Raw genomic sequence first — 22,060 nt, 5'->3', positions numbered from 1 at the left:
GCCTGAGTCCGAGGTGGGAAGCGAGGGCCCGCCCGCGCCTCAAGGGAGGCCCTGGGACAGACTCCCCGGAGTTGAAGAAAACGCCTTCAGTTGAAGGAAACCGGCTGGGAAAGCTGGCGGGGAGCAAACTAGCTAGTCCCTGCTCCTTCGCAGTGCCTAGGGCAGATTTCCCGGCGACACCAGGCCGCGTCTGTTCTCTCCTCATCCTATTTTGCCTTTTTTATCACGATGCCTCGCAGACTTCTCTTCTCTGGTGCCCACTCAGCCTTAATTTAAGACGCCTTCACAGACGTGACAGATGCCGAAGGTGAAGCCCCTGAACAGTCCCGCCACAACTCACGCCTTCTCCCACGTTTTCTTCGCGGGCCCGCCCCCGGAGTGAGCGGCGCGCGGGACCGGGCGAGGAGAGCTCCCGCCGCGGCCTCGCTCCGTCACGCCCCCGGGCGCGCGCCCCTACCCGTGTGAGGCCGGGAGAGCACGCCGCCCCGCCCACTCGGCCTGCACCCCGGGCGCGCCGTGCGGAGGGCAGGGGCTTGCAATACGCTTTTGCGGCGCCTTTATTTTTTTTCCCCTTAGGGGACTGTTTCCACAACGGCAAAAAACAGGTCCCAGTAAAAGGCAACAATCGGAAAAGAGTAACTGTTACTAAAAGTATTAAATTCACCACAGGAGCTTGCGAGGTTACCCGCCTCCAAAGGCTCGCGCTCCGCCCCGTGGACCAGCCCTCCCCCCACCCCACAGCCGCCCCGGGAGCCCGCGCTGACGCTCTCTCGGCGGCGCGCTCGCTCCGCCCCGCCAGCCCCGCCCCCTGCCCCCGCGCCCTCCCTCAGGAGTCAGCGCGCACGAAGCGGGGCGTGAGGCGTCAGGGACGCGCGGGCGCCTCATCCTCCCCGCCTTCCTACACTGTTGCTACTTTTCGGTGTGAGTCATTCCAGCATCTCTTCCCCTTCCGTGAGTCCCTCCTTTTCTCTTCTCAGAGACCCCGCTCGTCCCGCAGGCGGCCGTCGCCGCCGGCGCCGCAGCTCTCGCGCCCCCCAGAGAGCAGTGCGCGTGCGCGCACGGCGGACGCGGGCGCGCGGCCGTCGAGTCCCCGCGCTCCCTCCCTCCTCCCGCTGCTGTATAACTTGACTGGCTCGGAGGAGGCGCCGCCGGAGTCGGAGGGCGGGGAGCTCGGAGGAGGGAGCTCGAGAGTTGTGGAGACTAGTGACTGGGAGAAGTCGCAGCCTGCTCGGGTCGGCTGCTTCCCGCTCTCCGTCTCTCTCTTACACACCTACTCCGCTTCCCGCCCCAGCCCGCGCGCCTCGCTCCTTCTCTCGCCCGGGGGCCCCTGCCGGTCGCTCTCCGGGTTTCGGCGCGGCGGGGGCGCCCCGGGGGTGCCCTCGCCCTCCGGGTGCTGGCGGACGGGCGGCGGGCGGGATGTGGCGCCTGGTGCCCCCGAAGCTGGGCCGCCTGTCCCGCTCGCTGAAGCTGGCGGCGCTGGGCAGCCTGTTGGTGCTGATGGTGCTGCACTCGCCGTCGCTGCTCGCCTCCTGGCAGCGCAACGAGCTGGCCGACCGGCGCTTCCTGCAGCTCAATAAGTGCCCGGCGTGTTTCGGAACTAGCTGGTGCCGCCGCTTCCTCAACGGGCAGGTGGTGTTCGAGGCGTGGGGCCGCCTGCGCCTGCTGGACTTCCTCAACGTGAAGAACGTCTACTTCGCGCAGTACGGCGAGCCCCGCGAGGGCGGCCGCCGCCGAGTGGTGCTCAAGCGCCTCGGCTCGCAGCGCGAGCTGGCTCAGCTCGACCAGAGCATCTGCAAGCGGGCCACCGGCCGGCCCCGCTGCGACCTGCTCCAGGCCATGCCCCGCACCGAGTTCGCGCGCCTCAACGGCGACGTGCGGCTGCTCACGCCGGAGGCGGTGGAGGGCTGGTCCGACCTGGTGCATTGCCCCTCGCAGCGCCTGCTCGACCGCCTGGTGCGCCGCTACGCCGAGACCAAGGACTCGGGCAGCTTCCTGCTCCGCAACCTCAAGGACTCGGAGCGCATGCAGCTGCTGCTGACCCTGGCCTTCAACCCCGAGCCGCTGGTGCTACAGGTAGGCGCGGGGTTCCGGTTGGGAGCGTCCTGCCGGGAGGGCCGCCCCGGGAACGGGAGTCGGGAGAAGCGGCCCCGCCCGCGCCGGTCGCCCTGTCTGGACCCGGCGCGGCGCGGCGGCGGGCGTGGGAAGGCGGCGGCGCAGGGGGACTCCGGGCGCGGGGCGGGGTCGCCAAGGCGACCCGCCTGAGGGTGAGTCGACCCTGGTCAGCTGGACGCGGGCGCATCTCCGATCCGACTGCGGATCCTTCAACGCCAGAGGGAGCGCGTCTCTCGTTCGCTCCCAAAATGTCTCTTCGGCCAGTTTCCTGGGGCTCTCCTCCCTCCCTGCCTTTCTGCTTTGATCCGCCCGGGTTTGCGCTTCCGCGGCGCAGTCTGCTCACGAGCGATTGGACCTTTTTCTTAGTTCTCTTCTCAAGTGTTTTCTTGCTCTCTTTAGTACCCCGCGCCGGCTGCCCTAACTTCGGCCCCGAAGTCTTTGTTTTATTCCTTAGCTCATTCACCTGGCACATCATCAGGGCAGCCAGACTGGGAGGATGAGGTTGGAAAATGGGGACCGTGGTCGGGGTGGGGTTCATCCTTGAGTCGTGTGCTTTGGGTGGGATTAGGAAGAGGAAAAATAAGGCACGTTGGAGTTGAGGCTGCGAGGGTGTCAGGACGGACGTTTTTGCTGATCCTGTGACCTTCTCTGTTCGTTTGGTAATTTGGCCTGCGCAGGGAGGAGATGAAGTGTTAGGTAGGCCAGGGCAAGAAACAGGGAAAGAAGAGTCACCTCTCTCCTAGTTGACGTATTGGCTCTCTCGTGACTTAGGGAGTACGCTGTGATCTTTTTACTGGCGGTGACAGCCAAAAAAGAAAACAGAATCCCTCAAAACTGTGTTTACCTTGGGAAAGTTATTGAGTTTATTATACACATTCCCATTCGCCTTCAGTGCGGTGTCCTTGGACAGTGGTTGCAACTGTGGGGGTGTGATCTCTCCTGATAACCGCAGGGAAAGTTACCTTGCTCCTTCCCCATACCAGTTGTGCTGTATTTCAAATACAAAGGTGGGGGGCAGGGGGAACATGACAGAAAACTAATCCCAAGTAATTTTGAAATGACTAGGAGGTTTGTACAGGGGTGCATTTTTTTTTTAAATCTAAAGTGCATGTATAGAAATGGCCACTATTCATTTATATGGCTTACTTTTCTCAAGTTTTTCGCTACCCAACTTAGCCAAAAGAAACCAGCGTCGTTTGATTAGTGTAGCCAAATAATTTTAACACAAAATAAGTATTTTGCCGCAAACAAAACTGTAGTAAATTTTAACGAGTCATAGGATGTATGTAATGGGTCATTTGAAGTACAGATTGTATATTAAATGTTGCTGTCTTTCAGTGAATAGGATATAAAACTGGTTAAACTTCTCTTGAAGAAATTACTTTATTTGGTAGTTACAAAATTAGTCAGCCTCTAAAGCCTAAGTTCATATTTAATGCATACATTTTTATTTAAAACTTTTTTTTTTTTCCATTTAAGCTGCCTTTTCGCTTTGAGAAATAGATGTTTATGTTAGCAAGTTTGGTCTCTGGAGACAGCTCTAGCAATATAGTTTGCTGAGTAGTCTGTCAGATTCTCTGGGATCCAAAAATTTAGTAAAGATCTACCTTAATAATACACATTTTCTGCACCTGTAGTAACAGCTGCATATTAAAAGGTTTTTATCAGATGATTCTGCTAATGTTAGAACTAACACTTTAAGAATGTTGTACATGCATTTCTATAAACATATGTCATTTTAATATGAGAAATACTGGCATTTGATTTGCACTGATATAAATGCTTTATTTAGGAAACACATGTTTTTGGAAGCTTGAAGTTGTCTTGCTATTTTCAATTTACTTTACAGTTGAGATTGTTAAATATGTTTTCTGATTAACTCTTCCCTTAAACTTTTTCTTCTCTTTTCATCTTTAGTGATAGATAACTTGGAAAAAAAAAAAAAAGGATCAGTTATATTTTTGTAGTTTAAACTTACTAACCCAATCATTTGACCATGTGGCTAGGTGGATTATAGGATAAGAGTTTGTTTTTAGCATATGAGGAAATACATGTATCAACATTATTGACGGCTGTTTGTAAACTGAAATGTTAATTTAGTTTTATAGCTAGTTCATGCTGTGTGAAATACAGATTTGAGGCCTTTAGTACCAGTCATTGGAATGTTTATTTTTTTTGAGTCTTTTTATATATATTTTGGGGTTCCTGTGTTTTTTAAAAATATTTTTAAAAGTACAAGTGTGTGTTTTACAGCTTAAAGAGGAACTCCCTTTTTTTTCTCTTTCCAGGAGAGGGAGCTACTTATTGAATTTTTGGACAGTTGGTGAAAAACTAGATTTTTTTTTACATTGCCCCAAAATTAACTACTTGGGAGAAAAAGTATTTTAAACTGAATTCATCAAGCTGTTCTTAACAAGAGTTTCCATGTAGTAAACATGCTTCCAAAAATAAACGTTTAAAATTCTCTTTTGATAAGGTACTAAAGAATTGAAAAGTATGTGTGAATTTAACCCATTCAATTTGCCTCTTCAGATTTTAAGAAACAGTAAAAAACCTAAGTTTCTATTATGCCTTGAAAGAAGACATGAATGGTATTAAATGTCTGCAGGATATGTTATGGACCTAACTTATCTGTGTAAGGCTGTACAAATTTGTAGTATAAATTTCCCAATGTGAAATGATACAGAAGTGTGACTCTTCCCATTGTTGGATAGTTTTACTAGCTTACAGCAGCTTATCTCGCTCTAAGGAAAAGTTATAAGCATCAGCAGGATAATGCTAGAACCTTGATCTTCTACTCTGATACCTTCTTTTCCTCTTCACAGTTTTACTTTACCTAGAGGTATATTTCATAACAAGTTTGCCATAATCGTTTGGGGAAAAATGCAGAGAGGGACTTTGTAATACAGTGTATAGCAGCATTCTTGGAATAGTTAAAAATGAGAGGTTGAAGTATTTCGCAAGATAGTAAGATGTTTTCTGTTACTGATAAAATTTTTACCAGTATTAGTACTTAACCTATTCTTGAATTTATAAACATTGTGAGTGTGTGAGGGAGAAAAATGCTGTCTGGATTTCCTGAAGCCCAACATGTTATCTCTGACTTTATAACTCAGAGATAGTGAAGATGGTCTTATTTATAGAAATAAGAAAGCTCTTTGTCGTTTAAGGGCAAGAATGTGGGAATTTGTCTTATTTGTAGAATTTTGTCCTAAGTTTTCTAAATCATGTTTTTAATAGGATTTCTTTAATTTTTAAAGTATGTAACTATCATTGTTTAAGCTATAGATTTTAAACCTTCAGTTCTTGTTAATGACATAATACATGGAAAACATTTTATATAGGGCTTGATGCATAGTCAACACTCAGTAATTAGAAAGTGTTTAGATATTAAATAAGTAAAAGTAACTTAATTATCTAATGCATGTGGTTAACAGTTTTGAAGCTTGTCTAGAATATGGATCACCTTAAAAATAGTTATGTTTTTGAATATCAGCCATACCTTTACTTCACTAATTTAGTCCATTCCTACATTACAAGGTGAATTTTTACAATTAAACTTGGAGTGAATGTTGTGTCTGCCCTTAAAAATAATTTCTGTAGGTGAAGAATATATCTTTAAGCTGTACTAAGATGCACTTTTTGACGTAAACAGATTATGACCATTTAGCTAATTTTTTTACTTCGGACTGTTAGTAAACGTTTTGTGGGACTCACTTATCTATAAAATGAGACTATTGGATTAAATCCTTTCCTTTTCAGCCTCAACACCCTGTGACTGTTACACTCTCAACCTGAAGTTGTCACTCTGCTTCTGAACTTGAGTTTAACTGGTGGGTTTAAGCTCTTCTAGAAGGGAGTCAGAGGTTTGGTACTTGATTCCTGCTAGCGTATATGGGTCAGAGGCCAGATTAGCTAGCCCTGTTTCAAGCTTGTCTTCCTAGCCCCAATTTTTACATAGATGAAATCAGGTTAAATCAAAATTTGAGACCACCTTTGAAGGAAAATAGTCTGGAGCTAAGGGTAGCTAAGGTTCTTGTGGGGCAGTGGCACCTAGAAAGGCTGTTCCAGACTTTTTCTCAGGAGTTTCTTTTCAAACCGGAGTTTAAGGGGCCACCTACTTCTTTACCAATGATTGCTGCTGTGGTAACCACACTCTTAGATTTAGGCTTCAGAGATGTTTCTGACTAGGTAGTACTGAATAGATTGCTTTTTAATCTAATAAATGAATAAGTTTATATCTAGAGGTTTTTTTTTCTTCTGTTTTTCTTCTTTTTAACAGAGGTTTTATTGACACTTGATTGAGCTTAATGACAGAGCAAACAAAAAAATAACATCTGTTTGTAACCCAGGTCTCAAAAAGGATACTTATTTTGGAAAGATTGTAGAAACAAATGATCATCCATAGGAAAATACCACTTCCAGATTAATGGAGCAAAATCATTTGATACCCTGGCCTATTTTCTGTTTATATTCATATCTTTTAGCCATTATTAGTTCTGAAAGTGCAGAAACATTTTTTTCGTCTAATATTTGAACTATTTTCCCTCGTATTTCCATTGCATGGTTCAGCACATATTCCTCTCATACATTAATAGGGAGTCAATTTTTCAGGGAATCATCAGACTGGTTTTTATTCTGATTTTTTTGGCCTCTGGTCTCTGGCTCCTTCCTGTATTGCTGTTATTGCTGCTTATTCTTCACAGAATGCTGGCATGTTTTCTTTCTTTACTTTTCACACTAAGACTAATATGTCCTTAGAATATAAGTCCTGCATTTTTCATATAATAGTGAACTTTAGTAAATGATTGTAAACTGTCTTAAAACAGTAAATTCTTGGCATAAAATTAGGATAGTTATTCACCCTGGTCATAGACTTTGAAAGATTTTAAATTATATAATCAAATTTTTTATCCATGTTTTATGTCTTTTTTATAGATTACAGGAGTTTATCTGTGAAGCAGCTGGAAGCTCTTTGGACTTATAGCCCTGGACTTAGAAGAACTGAATTTTGTTTGCTTGTTTGATAAATAGTCTGTTAGAAGGCATTTGGATTGAAAAGACATTTCTAGGCAGCAAGTAGCTTAGCTGTGTGTAGCTGGCAGGTATATAAATGACTAATTAAAATCAGTATAGCATAATTAGCCCTACTAATAAAGAAGTATACTGTGCACCCTGTCAGATGACTCATTTAGGGAGGGACATCTAAGTGTACCTTCATCAGAGTGGATACCAGGGAGGAATTAAGAGGAATTAAGTTCTGAGGATAAATGGGGTTATGCCCACAGGGACCAGGAGGTGTGGTGATGGCAGTATTGAAATAGCATTCTAGACCACCACAGAGTTGTAGGGTGGCAATGAGCAAGTCACTTGATGGTTCAGACCCTGATTTTTTAAATGGGTATGTTAATACCTATCCAATGAATTGTTTTAAAGGAGAGAATTATTCAGATAATATATGTAAAATATCCTTAATTGTAAAGTTTTTTACAGTATATTATTACTTTGTGGATCAGCTTATTTCATTTTTAGACATGAGTAAAGTTCCTTAGTACACCATGACATCCGTCTTAGAAATATATGAATTTTACTCTTCTTATGGCAAATGTTTAAATGTCATCGTCTTTACATATACATACATACATCATAAATACCTATGTAGATGCTGCTTCAGGCTGTAGTTTTTTTGGAATAATAATTAAGAGGACGTTAAGGACTTGTCTCATATGATGATGACTATTGTATAAACATAGTTTTCATAAGGATTCAGTAATATAAACCAAATAGTTTAACTTTCCTCTGTAAGTCTAAAGTTAATAATTCTAGTTAGTACATTAGTAAATAATAGTTTTAAAAATAGAGGTTAAGTCAGGGTTTTCTTGGCATTCTTAGACTCTGAGACGGAATCTTAAAAGATGTATTATCTGAGGGAGATCTGACAGGAATTGTGTGGCATTGACAAGTAGTACTGGGAACTGACCTCTGTGCCTTTAGGGTACAGTAAAGATGACAGACCAGGGCACAGTTGTGGATTCTTTGCTTTCTGGGGCATTAGATATAGGCAGCAAACCAATAAAGAGCAATGTAATCTTAGATTTTACATACTGTAAAAAGAACAAAGCAGATTCCTATAATGGAGAATTGGATTGTGGATACGATTTTAAATTCAGTGGTCAGAATTTAAGAGTGACATTTCAGCTGAGATGTGAATGATGAGAAAAAGCCAGTGGTACAGAATTCTGAGGACAAATCCAGAGGTTCCAAAGAAGGGTCAAGCATGGGAGTGGAAAAGCCTGGTAGAACACAGGATCATAGAAGTAGACAGGTCCATATTCTATGTGACCTTGTAAACATGCTTAATGAGTTTAGAATTTTGTTTTCAGATCAGTGGGAAACCATAAATGTGTTTTTAGCAGGATGTGCTTTGTGGAGAATGGTTTAAGGAATCAAAGACTTTTGCCCTGGTTTGTGGGAGAAAGCTTGGTATGTATTAAGGTGGTTGCAGTAGAGGTTATGAAAAGTAGTTAGACACGGTATGTTTTGGAGAAATACCTGATAGGACTTGTTGATGGGAATGGGCTACTGTATTCTCTCAAGAAACATAAAGGATATCACTAGAGTTTTTGGTCTAAGCAACTACTGCTGAGGAAGCCCAGAGAAGGAATGGCTTTGGGGGAGGGAGAATCAAGAGTTTTGTTTTGGTCATATTAAATTTAAAACAAAGGAATACACATTCAAAACCAGGCACCAGGTTTTTAATACCTGGTGATACTATGCTCCTAACAGATACTATGTTATACTTCTGAAGGGCTGTATTAATTCAGTTTGTGTTTTAAAGGGAAGAGGGGAAGTTAGTACTATTCTATTGACAGATTATTTAAAGAAGTCAGATCTTGACTAAAGTATAAAGTAGCATTCTTAGGTTATTGGGTCTAAAAGAAGCTGCTTACACCTTTTTCCCCCTATTATTTGAGAGTTTATTAGAAATAAATATTTGAGTATAGTGTTTCTAGGTATATCTTTTAACTTAAAAACATGGATCACAGTTGTTAGTTCTCATGAGGTCAGTTGAGACTAGTAAATATATATTTAAAATTTGTGGCCAAGCAATTTTGGTTTCTGTGTGTGTGTGTGTGGTATGGAAGAATATTTCTTAATATATTTATTCTAAAAGATGAGTTGTTTCTGTTAAACTTGGTAGGTTTTTTTACTATTGATGTGTTTTGACATTAGTTTTCTATTTCAGATACAGCTAGCTGTTGGCCACGATATTCAGTGAAATAACACAACCTTGCTATTTTCAAGACATTGCTTAATATTGTTGGAATTCTAGGTGGGTGGAAATGGCATTCAGAAAATTATTTAGTGAAACAAATGGAACATATCCTGTGACTTGAAAATCTTGAGATCATTAAGATTCTACAGTCTTTGCAATGGATTTTGGCTGCTATTTGGCAGTATAAATTAAGAAGCTGAGGTCTTAAAGAAATTTTAGCAAAAATTAGGTAACCATTAAATCATTCCAGTAATTTTACTATATTCCCCCTCTAGACAGTTCACAAAACTGTGAACACATTAGTCTGTCACCAGAACATTTGACTAATCTCTATGAACAGCTGTTATAACATGCGTTACTACAATGGGATTTTGTTCAAATTTTGGCTTTTAAAAATAATTTTGAAGCTCAGATTGAACCTCTAAGCATTTTCTATGCTTTTGGTAATTTACTCTCTAGAAATGATCTCAAGTTTAAATTGTGTGTATGAGTAGAAATGCCAGTTCTTTAGAAAACCTGTAACTAGATTTTTAGACTATATGTTTGATTATTTATGAGTTTTTTTCCAAGTCATTATCTTTTTACTAGAAATTTTCTCCTTTTAAAAAAAAAATTAGTCTTACAGTCATGTAACACATTTCCTTTTTAGGCAGACTGCAAAGTTATGTTCTTTTTAATGGCATGTTGTGAGATAATAAATGGCTATAAAATATTTTATATTTTTTGTATTAAAAGAATTATGATCTTTTAAACTTAGTATGCAAACCCCACTTTTGGTCATGTAAAGAGAGTAAAAAATAATAGAACATGAACATTTTAGAGTTGACTTTAGTTTTTTTTATCAGTTTTACTTACACATCCTGTGTTTCCTTTTTTCAGGACTGTATTCTTATATAATAGAATAAAATGATCTAATTAATATGGTAGGACAGTGGCTGTTGATTAAAGGTTATATACTGCAGGATATTGATTAACTCCAATAAGTAAGATGTTTCTGAATGTTAAAGATTTGACACATGTTTGGTGTTTTCATGGCATGTAGACCGTGTTGGGGAGTTTGTGTTTTATTCTGTAATTCCCAACATGATTGTGATCTGATCTCTACCTCCCTCTTCAGACCTCAAGCCATTTCCTCCTTATTTCACTGCAGCTTCTTTGGCCTTTTTTTATTTTCCTTTCAGTTCTGAGAAGACAGTTTCTGGCTCTAACATATTCTTCCAACATTCTTACTGTCTCATCCCCAATCTGTATGATATTATGCTCAGCATTTAGAGCTCTCCCTAAGTAGCACTTCCTTAGAGAGGCTTTTACTACACAATTTAAAATAGGTCCCTGTTCTTCTTTCTTAACATCTTCTGTACTCTTCTGTGATTTGTAACAGATTCCAGAATTTATCATTTATATATGTTTATAATCATCTTCCCAACTCAGGCTAAAAGGCCTTGCTAAGAACAGGATTATGTTTTGTTTGTAACTCTTTACTTAGCATTTCCGATGGAGTTAGGCTTGATAGAGGATTTTTTTCATTCAGGATTTTCATTCCACAGTAACTCTCATTGCCTTTTACTCCAGCTTCTTGTAGTAGTCAGTGAAATGTGAGTTGACCTTATCTGCAATTCCAAATTTAAAACGTGAAGAAAAATAGGCCTTGTCAAGTTAAAAAACAAATGTGAAAACACATGAGGTAATTTGTGTGCTTTATCCAACTTGGGATGAATAAGCTTATGGTATTTTTGCAACGAAATGTTTTCTTGTGAGGTGCTCTCCCAAAGTCCTTGAAGCATTGTGTAATATGAGTGTGAAATATACGTACTGTCACCTTTCCAAAATTAGAAAACTTCTGAAACAGGGATGTTGGGATCGAGGGATTGTATTAGCCTGACTTCACCTCTTAATACTTGCGTGTGTGTATGTATGCATGCTCAGTCATGTCCAACTCTTTGTGACCTCATAGACTGTAGCCTGCCAGGCTTCTCTGTCCATGGGATTATCCCTGCAAGAATCCTGGAGTGGGTTACCATTTCCTCCTCCGGGGGTTCTTCCCAACCCAGGGATCAAACTCGCGGCCTCCCATGTGTTTTGTGGCTCCTGCATTGGCAGGGGGATTCTTTACCACTGAGCCACTAGGGAAGCCCCACTACCTTTGTGACTTGAGGCAACTTACTTAAGGTATATGCTGATAAAGTTGAACTGTATTTAAAACTTGAGTACCCTCCAACTCTAGAATTTTTAGATTGCACATCCCATTTGGTCACATGAAGAGTCCACAAAGCATTGTGACTTTTGGTTTTGATCAATAGATGTGATAGATATGTCAGCGTTTAGAATTTACTTTGTGGTACTTACCTATTATAAATGAAAATCAAATTACAATGCTGTGTTTATCTATATACGTATTATATTACCAAGTTTTAAATCTTATGTGTATTTAGTGCTTGTAGATGCACTAGACATCTCTCATAGTACTGAGCCTTTTTATAGTTTAGCATTTCATACTTTTTTTCCCTTTGATGACCCTGATGAATATGGGGCAAGTATTATTTTAGTTTTACAGAGAAGAGACTAAAGCGCTAAAAAGTTTTGACTTTGCCACCATCATACAGCTAGTGAGATGCAGAGGTAAAGGTGAAACTTAGAAGCTAGACTAGTGATTTCAAGTCCATTGTTCTGCTTATATACTGTTTTACCCTTTAAATATAGAAAGTTTATAAAATATTGTGTATCTTAAAGAATATAAAATATCTGAATTGTCTCTTTACTATATTGATTGTATATATTTTATTTTCTCATAAAATGAAGATGATCCTAGTAGTTTCTGAAACCTTGATTTTAAGCTAAAATGACAATATATCTTAGGTTTCATATTCAAAATACTATGTCAATTAAGAGTAAAAGCATTTAATGTTGCTTTAAATCTTAGAGTTAAGCATTTTTGACTTGATACTTAAATTTCCATTTTAAATTATTACATTGGTAGTAATAAACTCAGACTTTTTCTTTGGGTGGTCACCTACTTAATGTAAAAAAAAAAGCAGTAATAGAGTAATAAATATGTTTTTAACCATTTTGTGTCTTTGTGTAATCTTAAACTAATAGTTATAACTTTGCATACTGTATGACGTATTCAAACCTGATTAAAAACCCTGAACAATTAATTGGAGTGCTTCCAGTCCAGTTGAATTTAAACCATTCCAGGTTTAAAGACTCTCTTTCAGATGAAAAGTATTTGTATGCATTTTTTCACTAGTAAATAATCTTGTAAAATACACACATTTTCTCAGACAGCTCAAGATCAAAAAACAAACAACCGCATCAAAAAATGGACAGAAGATCTAAGCAGACATTTCTCCAAAGAAGACATACAGATGGCCAAAAGGCATATGAAAAGATGCTCAGCACCACTACTAGAAAAATCAAATCACAACTGTAATGACTTACTACCTCACACTGGTCAGAATGACTGTCATCAAACAGTCCACAAATAATAAATGCTCGAGAGTGTGAGAAGAATAGGGAACCCTCCTACGCTGTTGGTGGGAGTATAAACTGGTGCAGCCACTGTGGAGGACAGTATGGAGGTTCCTTAAAAACTAAAATAGAGTTACCATGAAAGAAAGTAAAAGTGTTAGTCGCTCAGTCATGTCTGATTCTTTTGGAGACCCTATGGACTCTAGCCCACCAGACTCTTCTGTCTGTGGAATTCTCCAGGCAAGAACACTGGAATGGGTTGCCATTCCTTTTTCCAAGGGATCTTCCTGACCCAGGGATTGAAGCTAGGTCTCCTGCATTGCAGGCAGATTCTCTACTGACTAAGCCACCAGGGAAGCCCATATGGGAAGCTACCAGGGAAGAGTTACCATATGGTTCTGCAATCGTGCTCCAAGGCATACATATATCCAGAGAAAACTGTAATTCCAAAATATACATGTATCCTATGGTTCTTTGCAGCACTGTTTAGAATAACCAAGATATGGAAGCAACCTAAATATCCATCTACAGATGAATGGATCAAGAAGATATGGTATATATATACAATGTGATATTCAGTTCAGTTCAGTTCAGTCGCTCAGTCGTGTCCGACTCTCCGCGACCCCATGAATCACAGCACGCCAGGCCTCCTTGTCGTGTATTACTCAGCCATAAAAAGAGTGAAGTAATGGCGTTTGCAGCAACATGGATGGACCCAGCGATTATCATACTAAGTGAACTAAGCAAGACAGTCAAATATCATATTAATATTGTTTATATGTGGAATCTTAAAAAGGATACAAATGAACTTACTTCAAAAACAGAGACTTGTATACTTTTGAAAAACAAATTTATGATTACCAAACGGGAAGTGGGTGAGGGAGGGATAAATTAGGAGGTTTGGATTAACATATACTCACTACTATATATAAAATAGCTAACCAACAAGAACCTACTCTAGCATAGGGAACTATACTCAATATTTTGAAATAACCTATAAGGGAAAAGAATGAAAACTCAATCGCTGTGCTGTACAATAGAAACTAACATAATACTGTAAATCACCTATACATCAAGTAAAAATAGAAGTAAAACATGAAACACACATTTTATTTCAAGTTACTTGAAATTGTGTGCCTGTTGTGTTAGGCAGTTTGAAAATCTGCCCAGCACAATGGGAAGATTTTTAAGATTTTGTTTAAAAAAAAAAAATGTGAACCTCAGCAGTATACTTCTTATCCTGGCTACTGTGTTTTATGCACTGTGGGAGTTTGGTAATCGGGAAGTAAGATGTTTTGTTTCTTATTGCTTGATATATTTAATAAATCCAAGTGGTAACATCTTAAAATTTTTGTCTGTCAAACTCAGCTTGATCTTGGTACATTTGGTTCTAAGCCAGAATTGTTTTAAATGCAAATTATAAATATTTTGGCTTCCTTGGAGCATTTTCAATAGAATGCTCAGTAGAATTCGTTCTTATTAATGAAGTATGACTTTTGATTATTCAATGAAAAATTCTTTTCATATGAGCAAGTGATGTGAATTCATTTGTTAAAGTTCTTCCAAAAGATTTGGTAGCAAATTATATGAAAGAATTGTTGTGCTCTTCTTAAAATGAGGCATAACATGATTTTAGCTAACATTGTCAGAAATTGCTATATGAATATAAAGTTGCTCAGTGTGACATTTGTTCATATATTTTATTCTTTTCCATGAGGGACTTGAGTAATGAGGTATATATTTGACTGTCGTTCACTTGGAAAGGCTCCAAAGACAAGGAGGCATTTGTACATGTGCAGATGTTGGCAGAGTTCCCTTTTCTCCTGTTGTCAAAGACCATTTTAGTTTCACAAAGATATGTTTGTATCTGTTTGACAATATGGCATGTGAATAATACGCCAGTAGTGTGTGTGGAGGAGGTCTTTATTTTTTGCACTGCAAAACTATAATCTCACATACTTAGTTATTTTCAGTGCTTTCGTTTTATATATCAGGTTTTATACAGGAATACTTCTGAGAAATAGTTAAATCTTTTGTAATCATTTTGCCTATAAATTTGGAGGTATTTTAAGTTGGGAGGAAGAGCTGAAAATAATGTGTGGTTAGCAGTTTTTGCATGTCACATTCGAAATGAGCAATCTGTCACTTTCCCCAGTGCCCTCAAGAAGTTTTAAAATCTCAGATAAGATTAAAAATATACTTTCCTCTAATTACTAAAGAATCAGTAGATATCGTCTGTGAACAAAATTGAATTAATTCATTTACTATATTTAAAGATTCATACTAACATATCTAAAATTTTAATTTACATAATTAGTATTATATCACAAAACTGCAGATACTGAAATTTAAACGGAAAAGGTATATATACAAAGAACAAATACAGTTATTGTACATTTGATAGAGTTAAAAGGAAGCACAAATGAAAATAGGCAATTATGGATGAAGTATGACTCTATAAATCTTTTGTCTTAAAGTTTTAAAGTAAGAGTGTTACTGAGTTTTGTCAATTTTATAAAAGCTCAGAGTAAAATTAATATCACCCACCTACTTTCTTGAGTTCCCAGAAGAGCCTCATCTCTGGCTCTTAATGTAGATTGTTCATTTTTAGCAATAGAAGTAGGCTATATTTATATTCTGTGGTGTTTTGTTTTATTCCCCTGCAGTCTGTGTAAATATCATCTGCCTCTAAGAAAAGGGGTTATAATGAAAGGGCTTCCCTAGTGGCTCAGCTGGTAAAGAATCTGCCTGCAATGCAGGAGACCTGGGTTCGATCCCTGGATTGGGAAGATCCCCTGGAGAAGGAAACGGCTACCCACTCCAGTGTTCTGGCTTGGAGAATTCCATGGACTTGTATAGTCCATGGGGGTCACAAAAAATTGGACATGACTGAGTGACTTTCACTTCACTATTCTGAAAAATAGCTCTTTAAAAACGCCTCTAGTCACGTGATCTTCCAAAAGTTGTTTAAAGCATTACTTCCCACCCTTTTGCTCTTTTTTCAACTTGTAGCTGGGTGTTAGAGAGTATCGCAGAGTACTTCAGAATAAGCCTGCCATTTTACTTAGGTTGAAAATGACTTGTTCATAATCCTGGAAGTCTTTTGTTTTAGGATATTAATCTTCCTAGTAGTTAAAAAATCCATTAGAAATTCTTGGCAAGATCAGGAGAATAAATAATTTTGAAGTTGGATTTAAGGTGAATAGACAATGTGGTGACATTGGAAAGGGAAGCAAGGCTGACTTGGCATAAGAGATACTTGGAGTGGAGATTGCATTGTAGGTTATCAGACTGCTCTTTACCAACCTGTGGGTACAGATTAGAAGACATTTCCCAAGAATCTTTCTCTGCATTCCCCTCCTGCCTGCTTCTGGAGTAGATGAGGTCCCTATTAAAGACTCTTTTAGGACCGGAACCATTTTTTAGTATCTAATACTTAATTATAGTCATAGTTATTTGTTTGGTATTTGTCTTCTAAAATTTTATTTTAGAGACAGTGTAGTTCACTCTTAATGCCAGTGTAACAGAGTGCTTGATGCCTGGTAACACTTGCTGGCTAATAGGTGTGCAGTCCTGTTCATTCAAAAGAAACTTTTGGTTGATTGTACGTACATGAGTCAAAAAGATAAAGGAAAACATCTCTACTTTTAGATCTGGTAATAAAGAAGGTGTCTTGTGTTTTGTTGATCAGTTTGATTCTGAGATTTTGATAAGCAAGACTTATTTTAGCTTTATAATGTGAGGTTATCTATTAAAAAATTTCAAGTCCATAGTAATGGTCAGTTCAGTTCAGTTGCTCAGTCGTGTCCGACTCTCCACGACCCCATGAATCACAGCACGCCAGGCCTCCCTGTCCATCACCAACTCCCGCAGTTCACTCAAACTCATGTCCACAGAGTCGGTGATGCCATCCAGCCATCTCATTCTCGGTCGTCCCCTTCTCCTCCCGCCCCCAACCTTTCCCAGCATCAGAGTCTTTTCCAGTGAGTCAACTCGTCACATGAGGTGGCCAAAGTATTGCAGTTTCAGCTTTAGCATCAGTCCTTGCAATGAACGCCCAGGATTGATCTCCTTTAGAATGGACTGGTTGGATCTCCTTGCAGTACAATGGACTCTCAAGAGTCTTTTCCAACACCACCGTTCAAAAGCATCAATTCTTCAGCGATCAGCTTTCTTCACAGTCCAACTCTCACATCCATACATATGAGCTAAAAAAAAGAAAGTTACTAACAGACCTAGAGAACAGACTTGTGTTTGCCAATGGGAAGAGGAGGGGTGAGTGAGGGGTGAACTTGGACTTAGCAGATGCAAACTATTACATATAGAATTGGATAAATAACAAGATCCTACTGTGTAGCACAGGGAACTGTATTCAATACCCTGAGATAAACCATAATGGAAAACAGTATTTTTTTAAAAAAATGTATAAATACATATAACGGAATCACTTTGCTGTATAACAGAAATTAATGTCACATTTTAAATTAATTATACCTCAATTAAAAAATAGTTTATCTCTTTTGAACTATTGAATATAACAAAATCCAAACTCATGCCTAGCAGAAATCTCTACTGTGAGGTTCTATGGATAGACCTAGGATATCCTCATTAGAATGTCTTGTAATAAAGATAATTCTTTTGTAGAGTTTTCCGTCTGATGAAGGTTGGCCATTTGCAAAGTATCTTGGAGCTTGTGGAAGAATGGTGGCTGTAAATTATGTTGGAGAAGAACTGTGGAGTTACTTTAATGCACCATGGGAGAAACGAGTTGACCTCGCTTGGCAATTAATGGAAATAGCAGAGCAGCTCACAAACAATGACTTTGAATTTGCACTCTACCTCCTGGACGTCAGCTTTGACAATTTTGCAGTTGGTCCTAGAGATGGGAAGGTAATCATTGTGGACGCTGAAAACGTTTTGGTTGCTGACAAAAGGTTAATCAGACAAAGTAAGTATATAACTTGTAGGGTTTTTTTTCTGTGTCAAATGTTTACATTTATATGATGCAGATTTTAAAAACTTCCTCCTTAGAAAGCAACCTTGCATCTTTATTTTATTTGACCGGTAAAGAAATACTGATTATTAAGAGTTGTACTCTTAGTCACAGTTTGTCCATATATACTAAAATATACTTCAGGTTCAAATGGACCCAGATTTACTGTGTGTGGGGTGTGTGTGTGTACACGTCTTTTCCATACTGTCAGCTTTGTGCTGTTGGCTTTAGGACTCTAATGCAGTATTAAGTTTTTATTTAGTTAAAGACTACCAGAGAGACTATACAGCTTTTGTAGAGTCTGTTTTTCTGTGTATTCTCTTGCAGTGGTATTCTGTGTTTCATTTTTCTGTGAGGTCCCTCCAGTGATTCTTTTTTACCTTTTTAACCATGTAGATGATTTCTAGCACTGCAGATCTCTAACTTTGGTTTGACGTTAAACTTTGCTTTCATTTATTTATGAGCTCTTCACTGGATAGGTGGGCAGAATGTCTAAAGTGTTTTGAAAATTAAGTGTCATAGGAATTTTAGTTTCAAGGACAAAGCCTGTGGTTCTGTAACTAATGTACTTAGTAAAAGAAATTGAAGGGTTGTTGTTCCATGGTAAAAGCCTTGTATTTTTAATCCCATCCTGTCATGTGGGTCTGTTGATGAAGAGACCAAAAGTTTGTGGCACCTGTGGAATGTAGTGACTGTAACAGCAATGTATTAGGTTGACACATTTTACATTATCTTGGCTTATCTTGTTAAATACTAGATTTTTCTCAATGCCTTGTTCCAATTCCATACTCACAAAACTACTTTCTGATTCTTTCTTATCTGCCGTGCAGATCCTTTCACAGGGAGTGGATGCCCTGCTCTGGAGTACATCGTTCCCCACTTAACCTCTTTATACATTTGTGGAAGTTACAGCAGCTTGAACTGTGCTTTTTTTTTTTTAAGTGTTCAGTTTTTTTTTAATGTATATATTCACAGAGTTGTGCAACTTGCCTAAACTCTAGAACATTATTATTCCAGTATTTGTAAAAATAATGTTTTTGTAATTTTTTTTTTAACGTGGACATTCCTGGAATACACGTTACAATTTTGTACCAACTAATTCCTGACCTTGGATGAATACAATATAGTTTCTGTATTTTTGCACTTCATACAGTGAGCATTGCTCCAGTGCTCCTTTAGCTCTGGCTAATTCTTTTCAAATGTCTCATGGTAAAGCTGGCTAAATAGACACTTTGCAAAAGGCTGTATTTATGTATGACCCTCATTTCTTAACTCTTTCTAGTAAATGACCTTTACAGGGAAATTGTGGTTTTGTTGTGGCAACTCCCTTAATGTCCTTCCCTTTATCATCTAAACTAGTAAAAGCAATACACTTTTTTTTCAGACAAAATAGATCCTTCATTGAGAACTTGTTGCATCAGTTAGTTTCTTCAATTTCCCACCCTCCTTAAAATCTAGTTTTTCTTACTTTCCCATAAACAAGTATGCATAAGATTATTTCCTGCTTTCCCTCTATTTTTGAAAGTTGCTTATTGCCTTTCTCTACTTCCTCAGCGTCCATTCATTTCTCAGCCCATTAAACCTGACTTAGAAGATCACATTACTATTTGCAGTCACCCAATTGGTAAATTTGTGAAGTGACCGATTAGTAACAGCTTTCTGAAATTATTTCCTCCTTTGGTTTCCTTCTACTCAGGTAGTTCCTTTCTCAAAACATAAATCTGATCTTAGCACTCCCTTCCTTAATGCTTGTAATGACTTCCAGTGGTTTCTTGAGTAAAATTCGTACACTTTACCAGAGAATAATCTATGTGACTTGGCCCTGTTCTGCTTCATTTTTAACATAACTCCAGTGCCCTTAACGCTTCAGCTACAGTAGCCTTTTAGTTTCTTGAATGAATCTGTCTACTGAATACCTCACAGCTACTTTATATTACTCTGTATGTATAAAATATTAATATTATCTTAATAGTATCTACTTTGTCATCCAGTTAGAACCTCAGACTTCACTGTTAATTTTTGTATCGAGTTTTTGTTTCTACAATCTGACTTTTTTTCCTGGACCTTCTTTAGTTGTTGTCATCATCCTAGCACCTCCAGTCCTCAGCCCGGAGTTCCATTTCTATCAGACAGATCATGGTCATGACCACAGGAGATGCAGCCTATTTCTCTAGCATTGTCTGTGCCTCCTCTCCAGTCACCTGTCTCATGCTCTAGCGACAGTGAATTTATTATTTCCCGTACCAGCTGGGCCAACCCCTTAGATCCATGCCTTTGTACATACTGTACCCTGGGCCTAGCATGCTGTTTCCCCTCTTTTCAGACTTGTTTATCTTTCAAAACCTAAATCAGTTGTTCTCTGTGCAGCTTTCCGCAGTCTCAGGCACAGGTACTGCTTCCTCTGTACTCATATAGCAGTGTGTCAGACTTGCATGTGGCACTTTCTGTGTATCATGGAGAGTTTCACTCTAAGCTGAACCCTTTGGCCTTTAGTCTGTAGGGACCTTGTCTGATCCTTTTCCCCTGCCTTGGTGGACTCCTCATAAATGTCTGTAGAAAGTAATATGTTTAAATGTTTAATGTAATATAGTTTTAAGAACCAACATTACTGTGTTCATTAGTCAAATGTTACATTTTGGGAAACAATGAAAAGTCTTCTAAAATGTATTTTTCTCTTTCTCCTTCTTTCCCTTTTCACAGATAAGCCTGAAAATTGGGATGTGTGGTATGAAAGCAAATTTGATGACTGTGATAAGGAGGCTTGCTTATCATTTTCAAAAGAAATTCTTTGTGCTCGTGCCACTGTGGACCACAATTATTATGCTGTTTGTCAGAACCTCTTATCCAGACATGCCACTTGGCGTGGCACTTCTGGAGGACTCCTCCATGATCCACCAAGTGAAATTGCCAAAGATGGCCGCCTCGAGGCCTTGCTGGATGAGTGCGCCAACCCAAAGAAGCGCTACGGCAGATTCCAGGCTGCGAAAGAACTGCGTGAATATCTAGCACAATTAAGTAACAACGTGAGGTAGTCTCCGGTGAACTCGTCTTTGCTTTTCTTCATTTAAATAGCACTGGCTAAAATGAAAACTACCAAAACTATCCGGAAAAATGAAATTTGGAAGTAATACTTCCAAATGGATGATAAACTTGCACTGACAGATCTTATGTTAACATCCACCAAAATAAGACATGATTTCAAAAATCACATGATGCTTCTGCAGATAAGTTTGTTCTTAAACTTTGGAGGCTTGAGCTCTCATTGACCGCTTCAGCCCCTGAATGCCTGACTGGATTAATGAGTATTGTTAAGCTATTGGAAATGAGTCTGATAGTTACATTGGCTTGTGTATCAAAGGGTACTTGGTACTTGACTTAGTTTGCATTATTGTCATGATTTTGTGAATCTCTGTTATTTACTTTGAATATCAAGTTAGATTGGCCTGTTTTATAGGCTACTTTTTCCTTCTGATGTGTAGGGTTTTTTTTTTTCTCTTCCATTTTTATGTTTTTTATTAAATTTTACACATTCAGGTTACTATAGGTGTTCATTTACAGTTGGGCTAGTTTTCATTCAGTGCTATGCGGTACATATTTACTGTTAGGATTCCCAGGTTTACTGTGTTTTTCCGAAAAAACAGAATTCAGTTTTCAGAAAACTGAATATTTTATTGTGTAAATACTTATATTTCTTCCCACTGTCTGTGGTTTCACCATTGCATGAGATCATTTAAGATTATTTAACAGTTACATCCCTCTATGCCAATAAATTATAACTGTACACTAAATATGAACTTTGGCATATGTTGCAAAATGTCATTTTTGTCCCTTAAAATGCTTTAAGAGTATACTAGCAATCTATACCTTGATTTGAGAGGAAAAAAAAAACAACAGTATTTTTTAAATGCTAACTTGTCCAGGATAGTAATGCATATGCCAAAGAAATATTAGACCTAGTCCTAGATTTTAAAATTGGTCACCTACTTATTCTTACTATTCTACTTCCAATACTTTGAGTCTGTCATTATTAAATTCATATCTTCCTGGTTATTCTTTAATGTTGAAAAATTGTGCTACTGCTTCCAAACATACGTAACTTAAGTTACATTTGTGTAACTTCAGCGTGGTAGTTTTGCAAAAATCAGTGTGGTAGTCATTGTTTGAGTTTAATCTGGCATCATAAATTCTTTCTTTATTGATGGACTAGTAAT

At 39.2% G+C, this 22,060-nt stretch overlaps 1 protein-coding gene across 2 annotated transcripts; it reads left to right on the top strand.

The window, feature by feature from the left end:
- Positions 1-1,279: 1,279 nt before the first annotated feature.
- Positions 1,280-21,003, top strand: DIPK2A (divergent protein kinase domain 2A). 2 transcript variants are annotated; one of them, XM_055412228.2, is made up of 3 exons: positions 1,280-2,073; positions 17,501-17,804; positions 20,550-21,003. In XM_055412228.2, exons 1-3 carry the CDS (start codon positions 1,417-1,419, stop codon positions 20,879-20,881), a joined length of 1,293 nt encoding a protein of 430 aa, XP_055268203.2. In that variant the 5' UTR covers positions 1,280-1,416; the 3' UTR covers positions 20,882-21,003. The 2 variants fall into 2 exon arrangements, with proteins under 2 accessions (XP_055268203.2, XP_088696132.1); XM_088840006.1 differs by lacking the exon at positions 1,280-2,073 and adding an exon at positions 2,149-2,264.
- The last annotated feature ends 1,057 nt before the right edge of the window (positions 21,004-22,060 follow it).

Source organism: Moschus berezovskii, chromosome 1 (assembly GCF_049115385.1).
Source record: "Moschus berezovskii isolate FMDL1 chromosome 1, NW_MosBer_1.0, whole genome shotgun sequence".
Taxonomy (NCBI): Eukaryota; Metazoa; Chordata; class Mammalia; order Artiodactyla; family Moschidae; genus Moschus; species Moschus berezovskii.
Note: the sequence above shows the minus strand (reverse complement) of the source record. Positions and strands in the feature narration are given on the sequence as shown.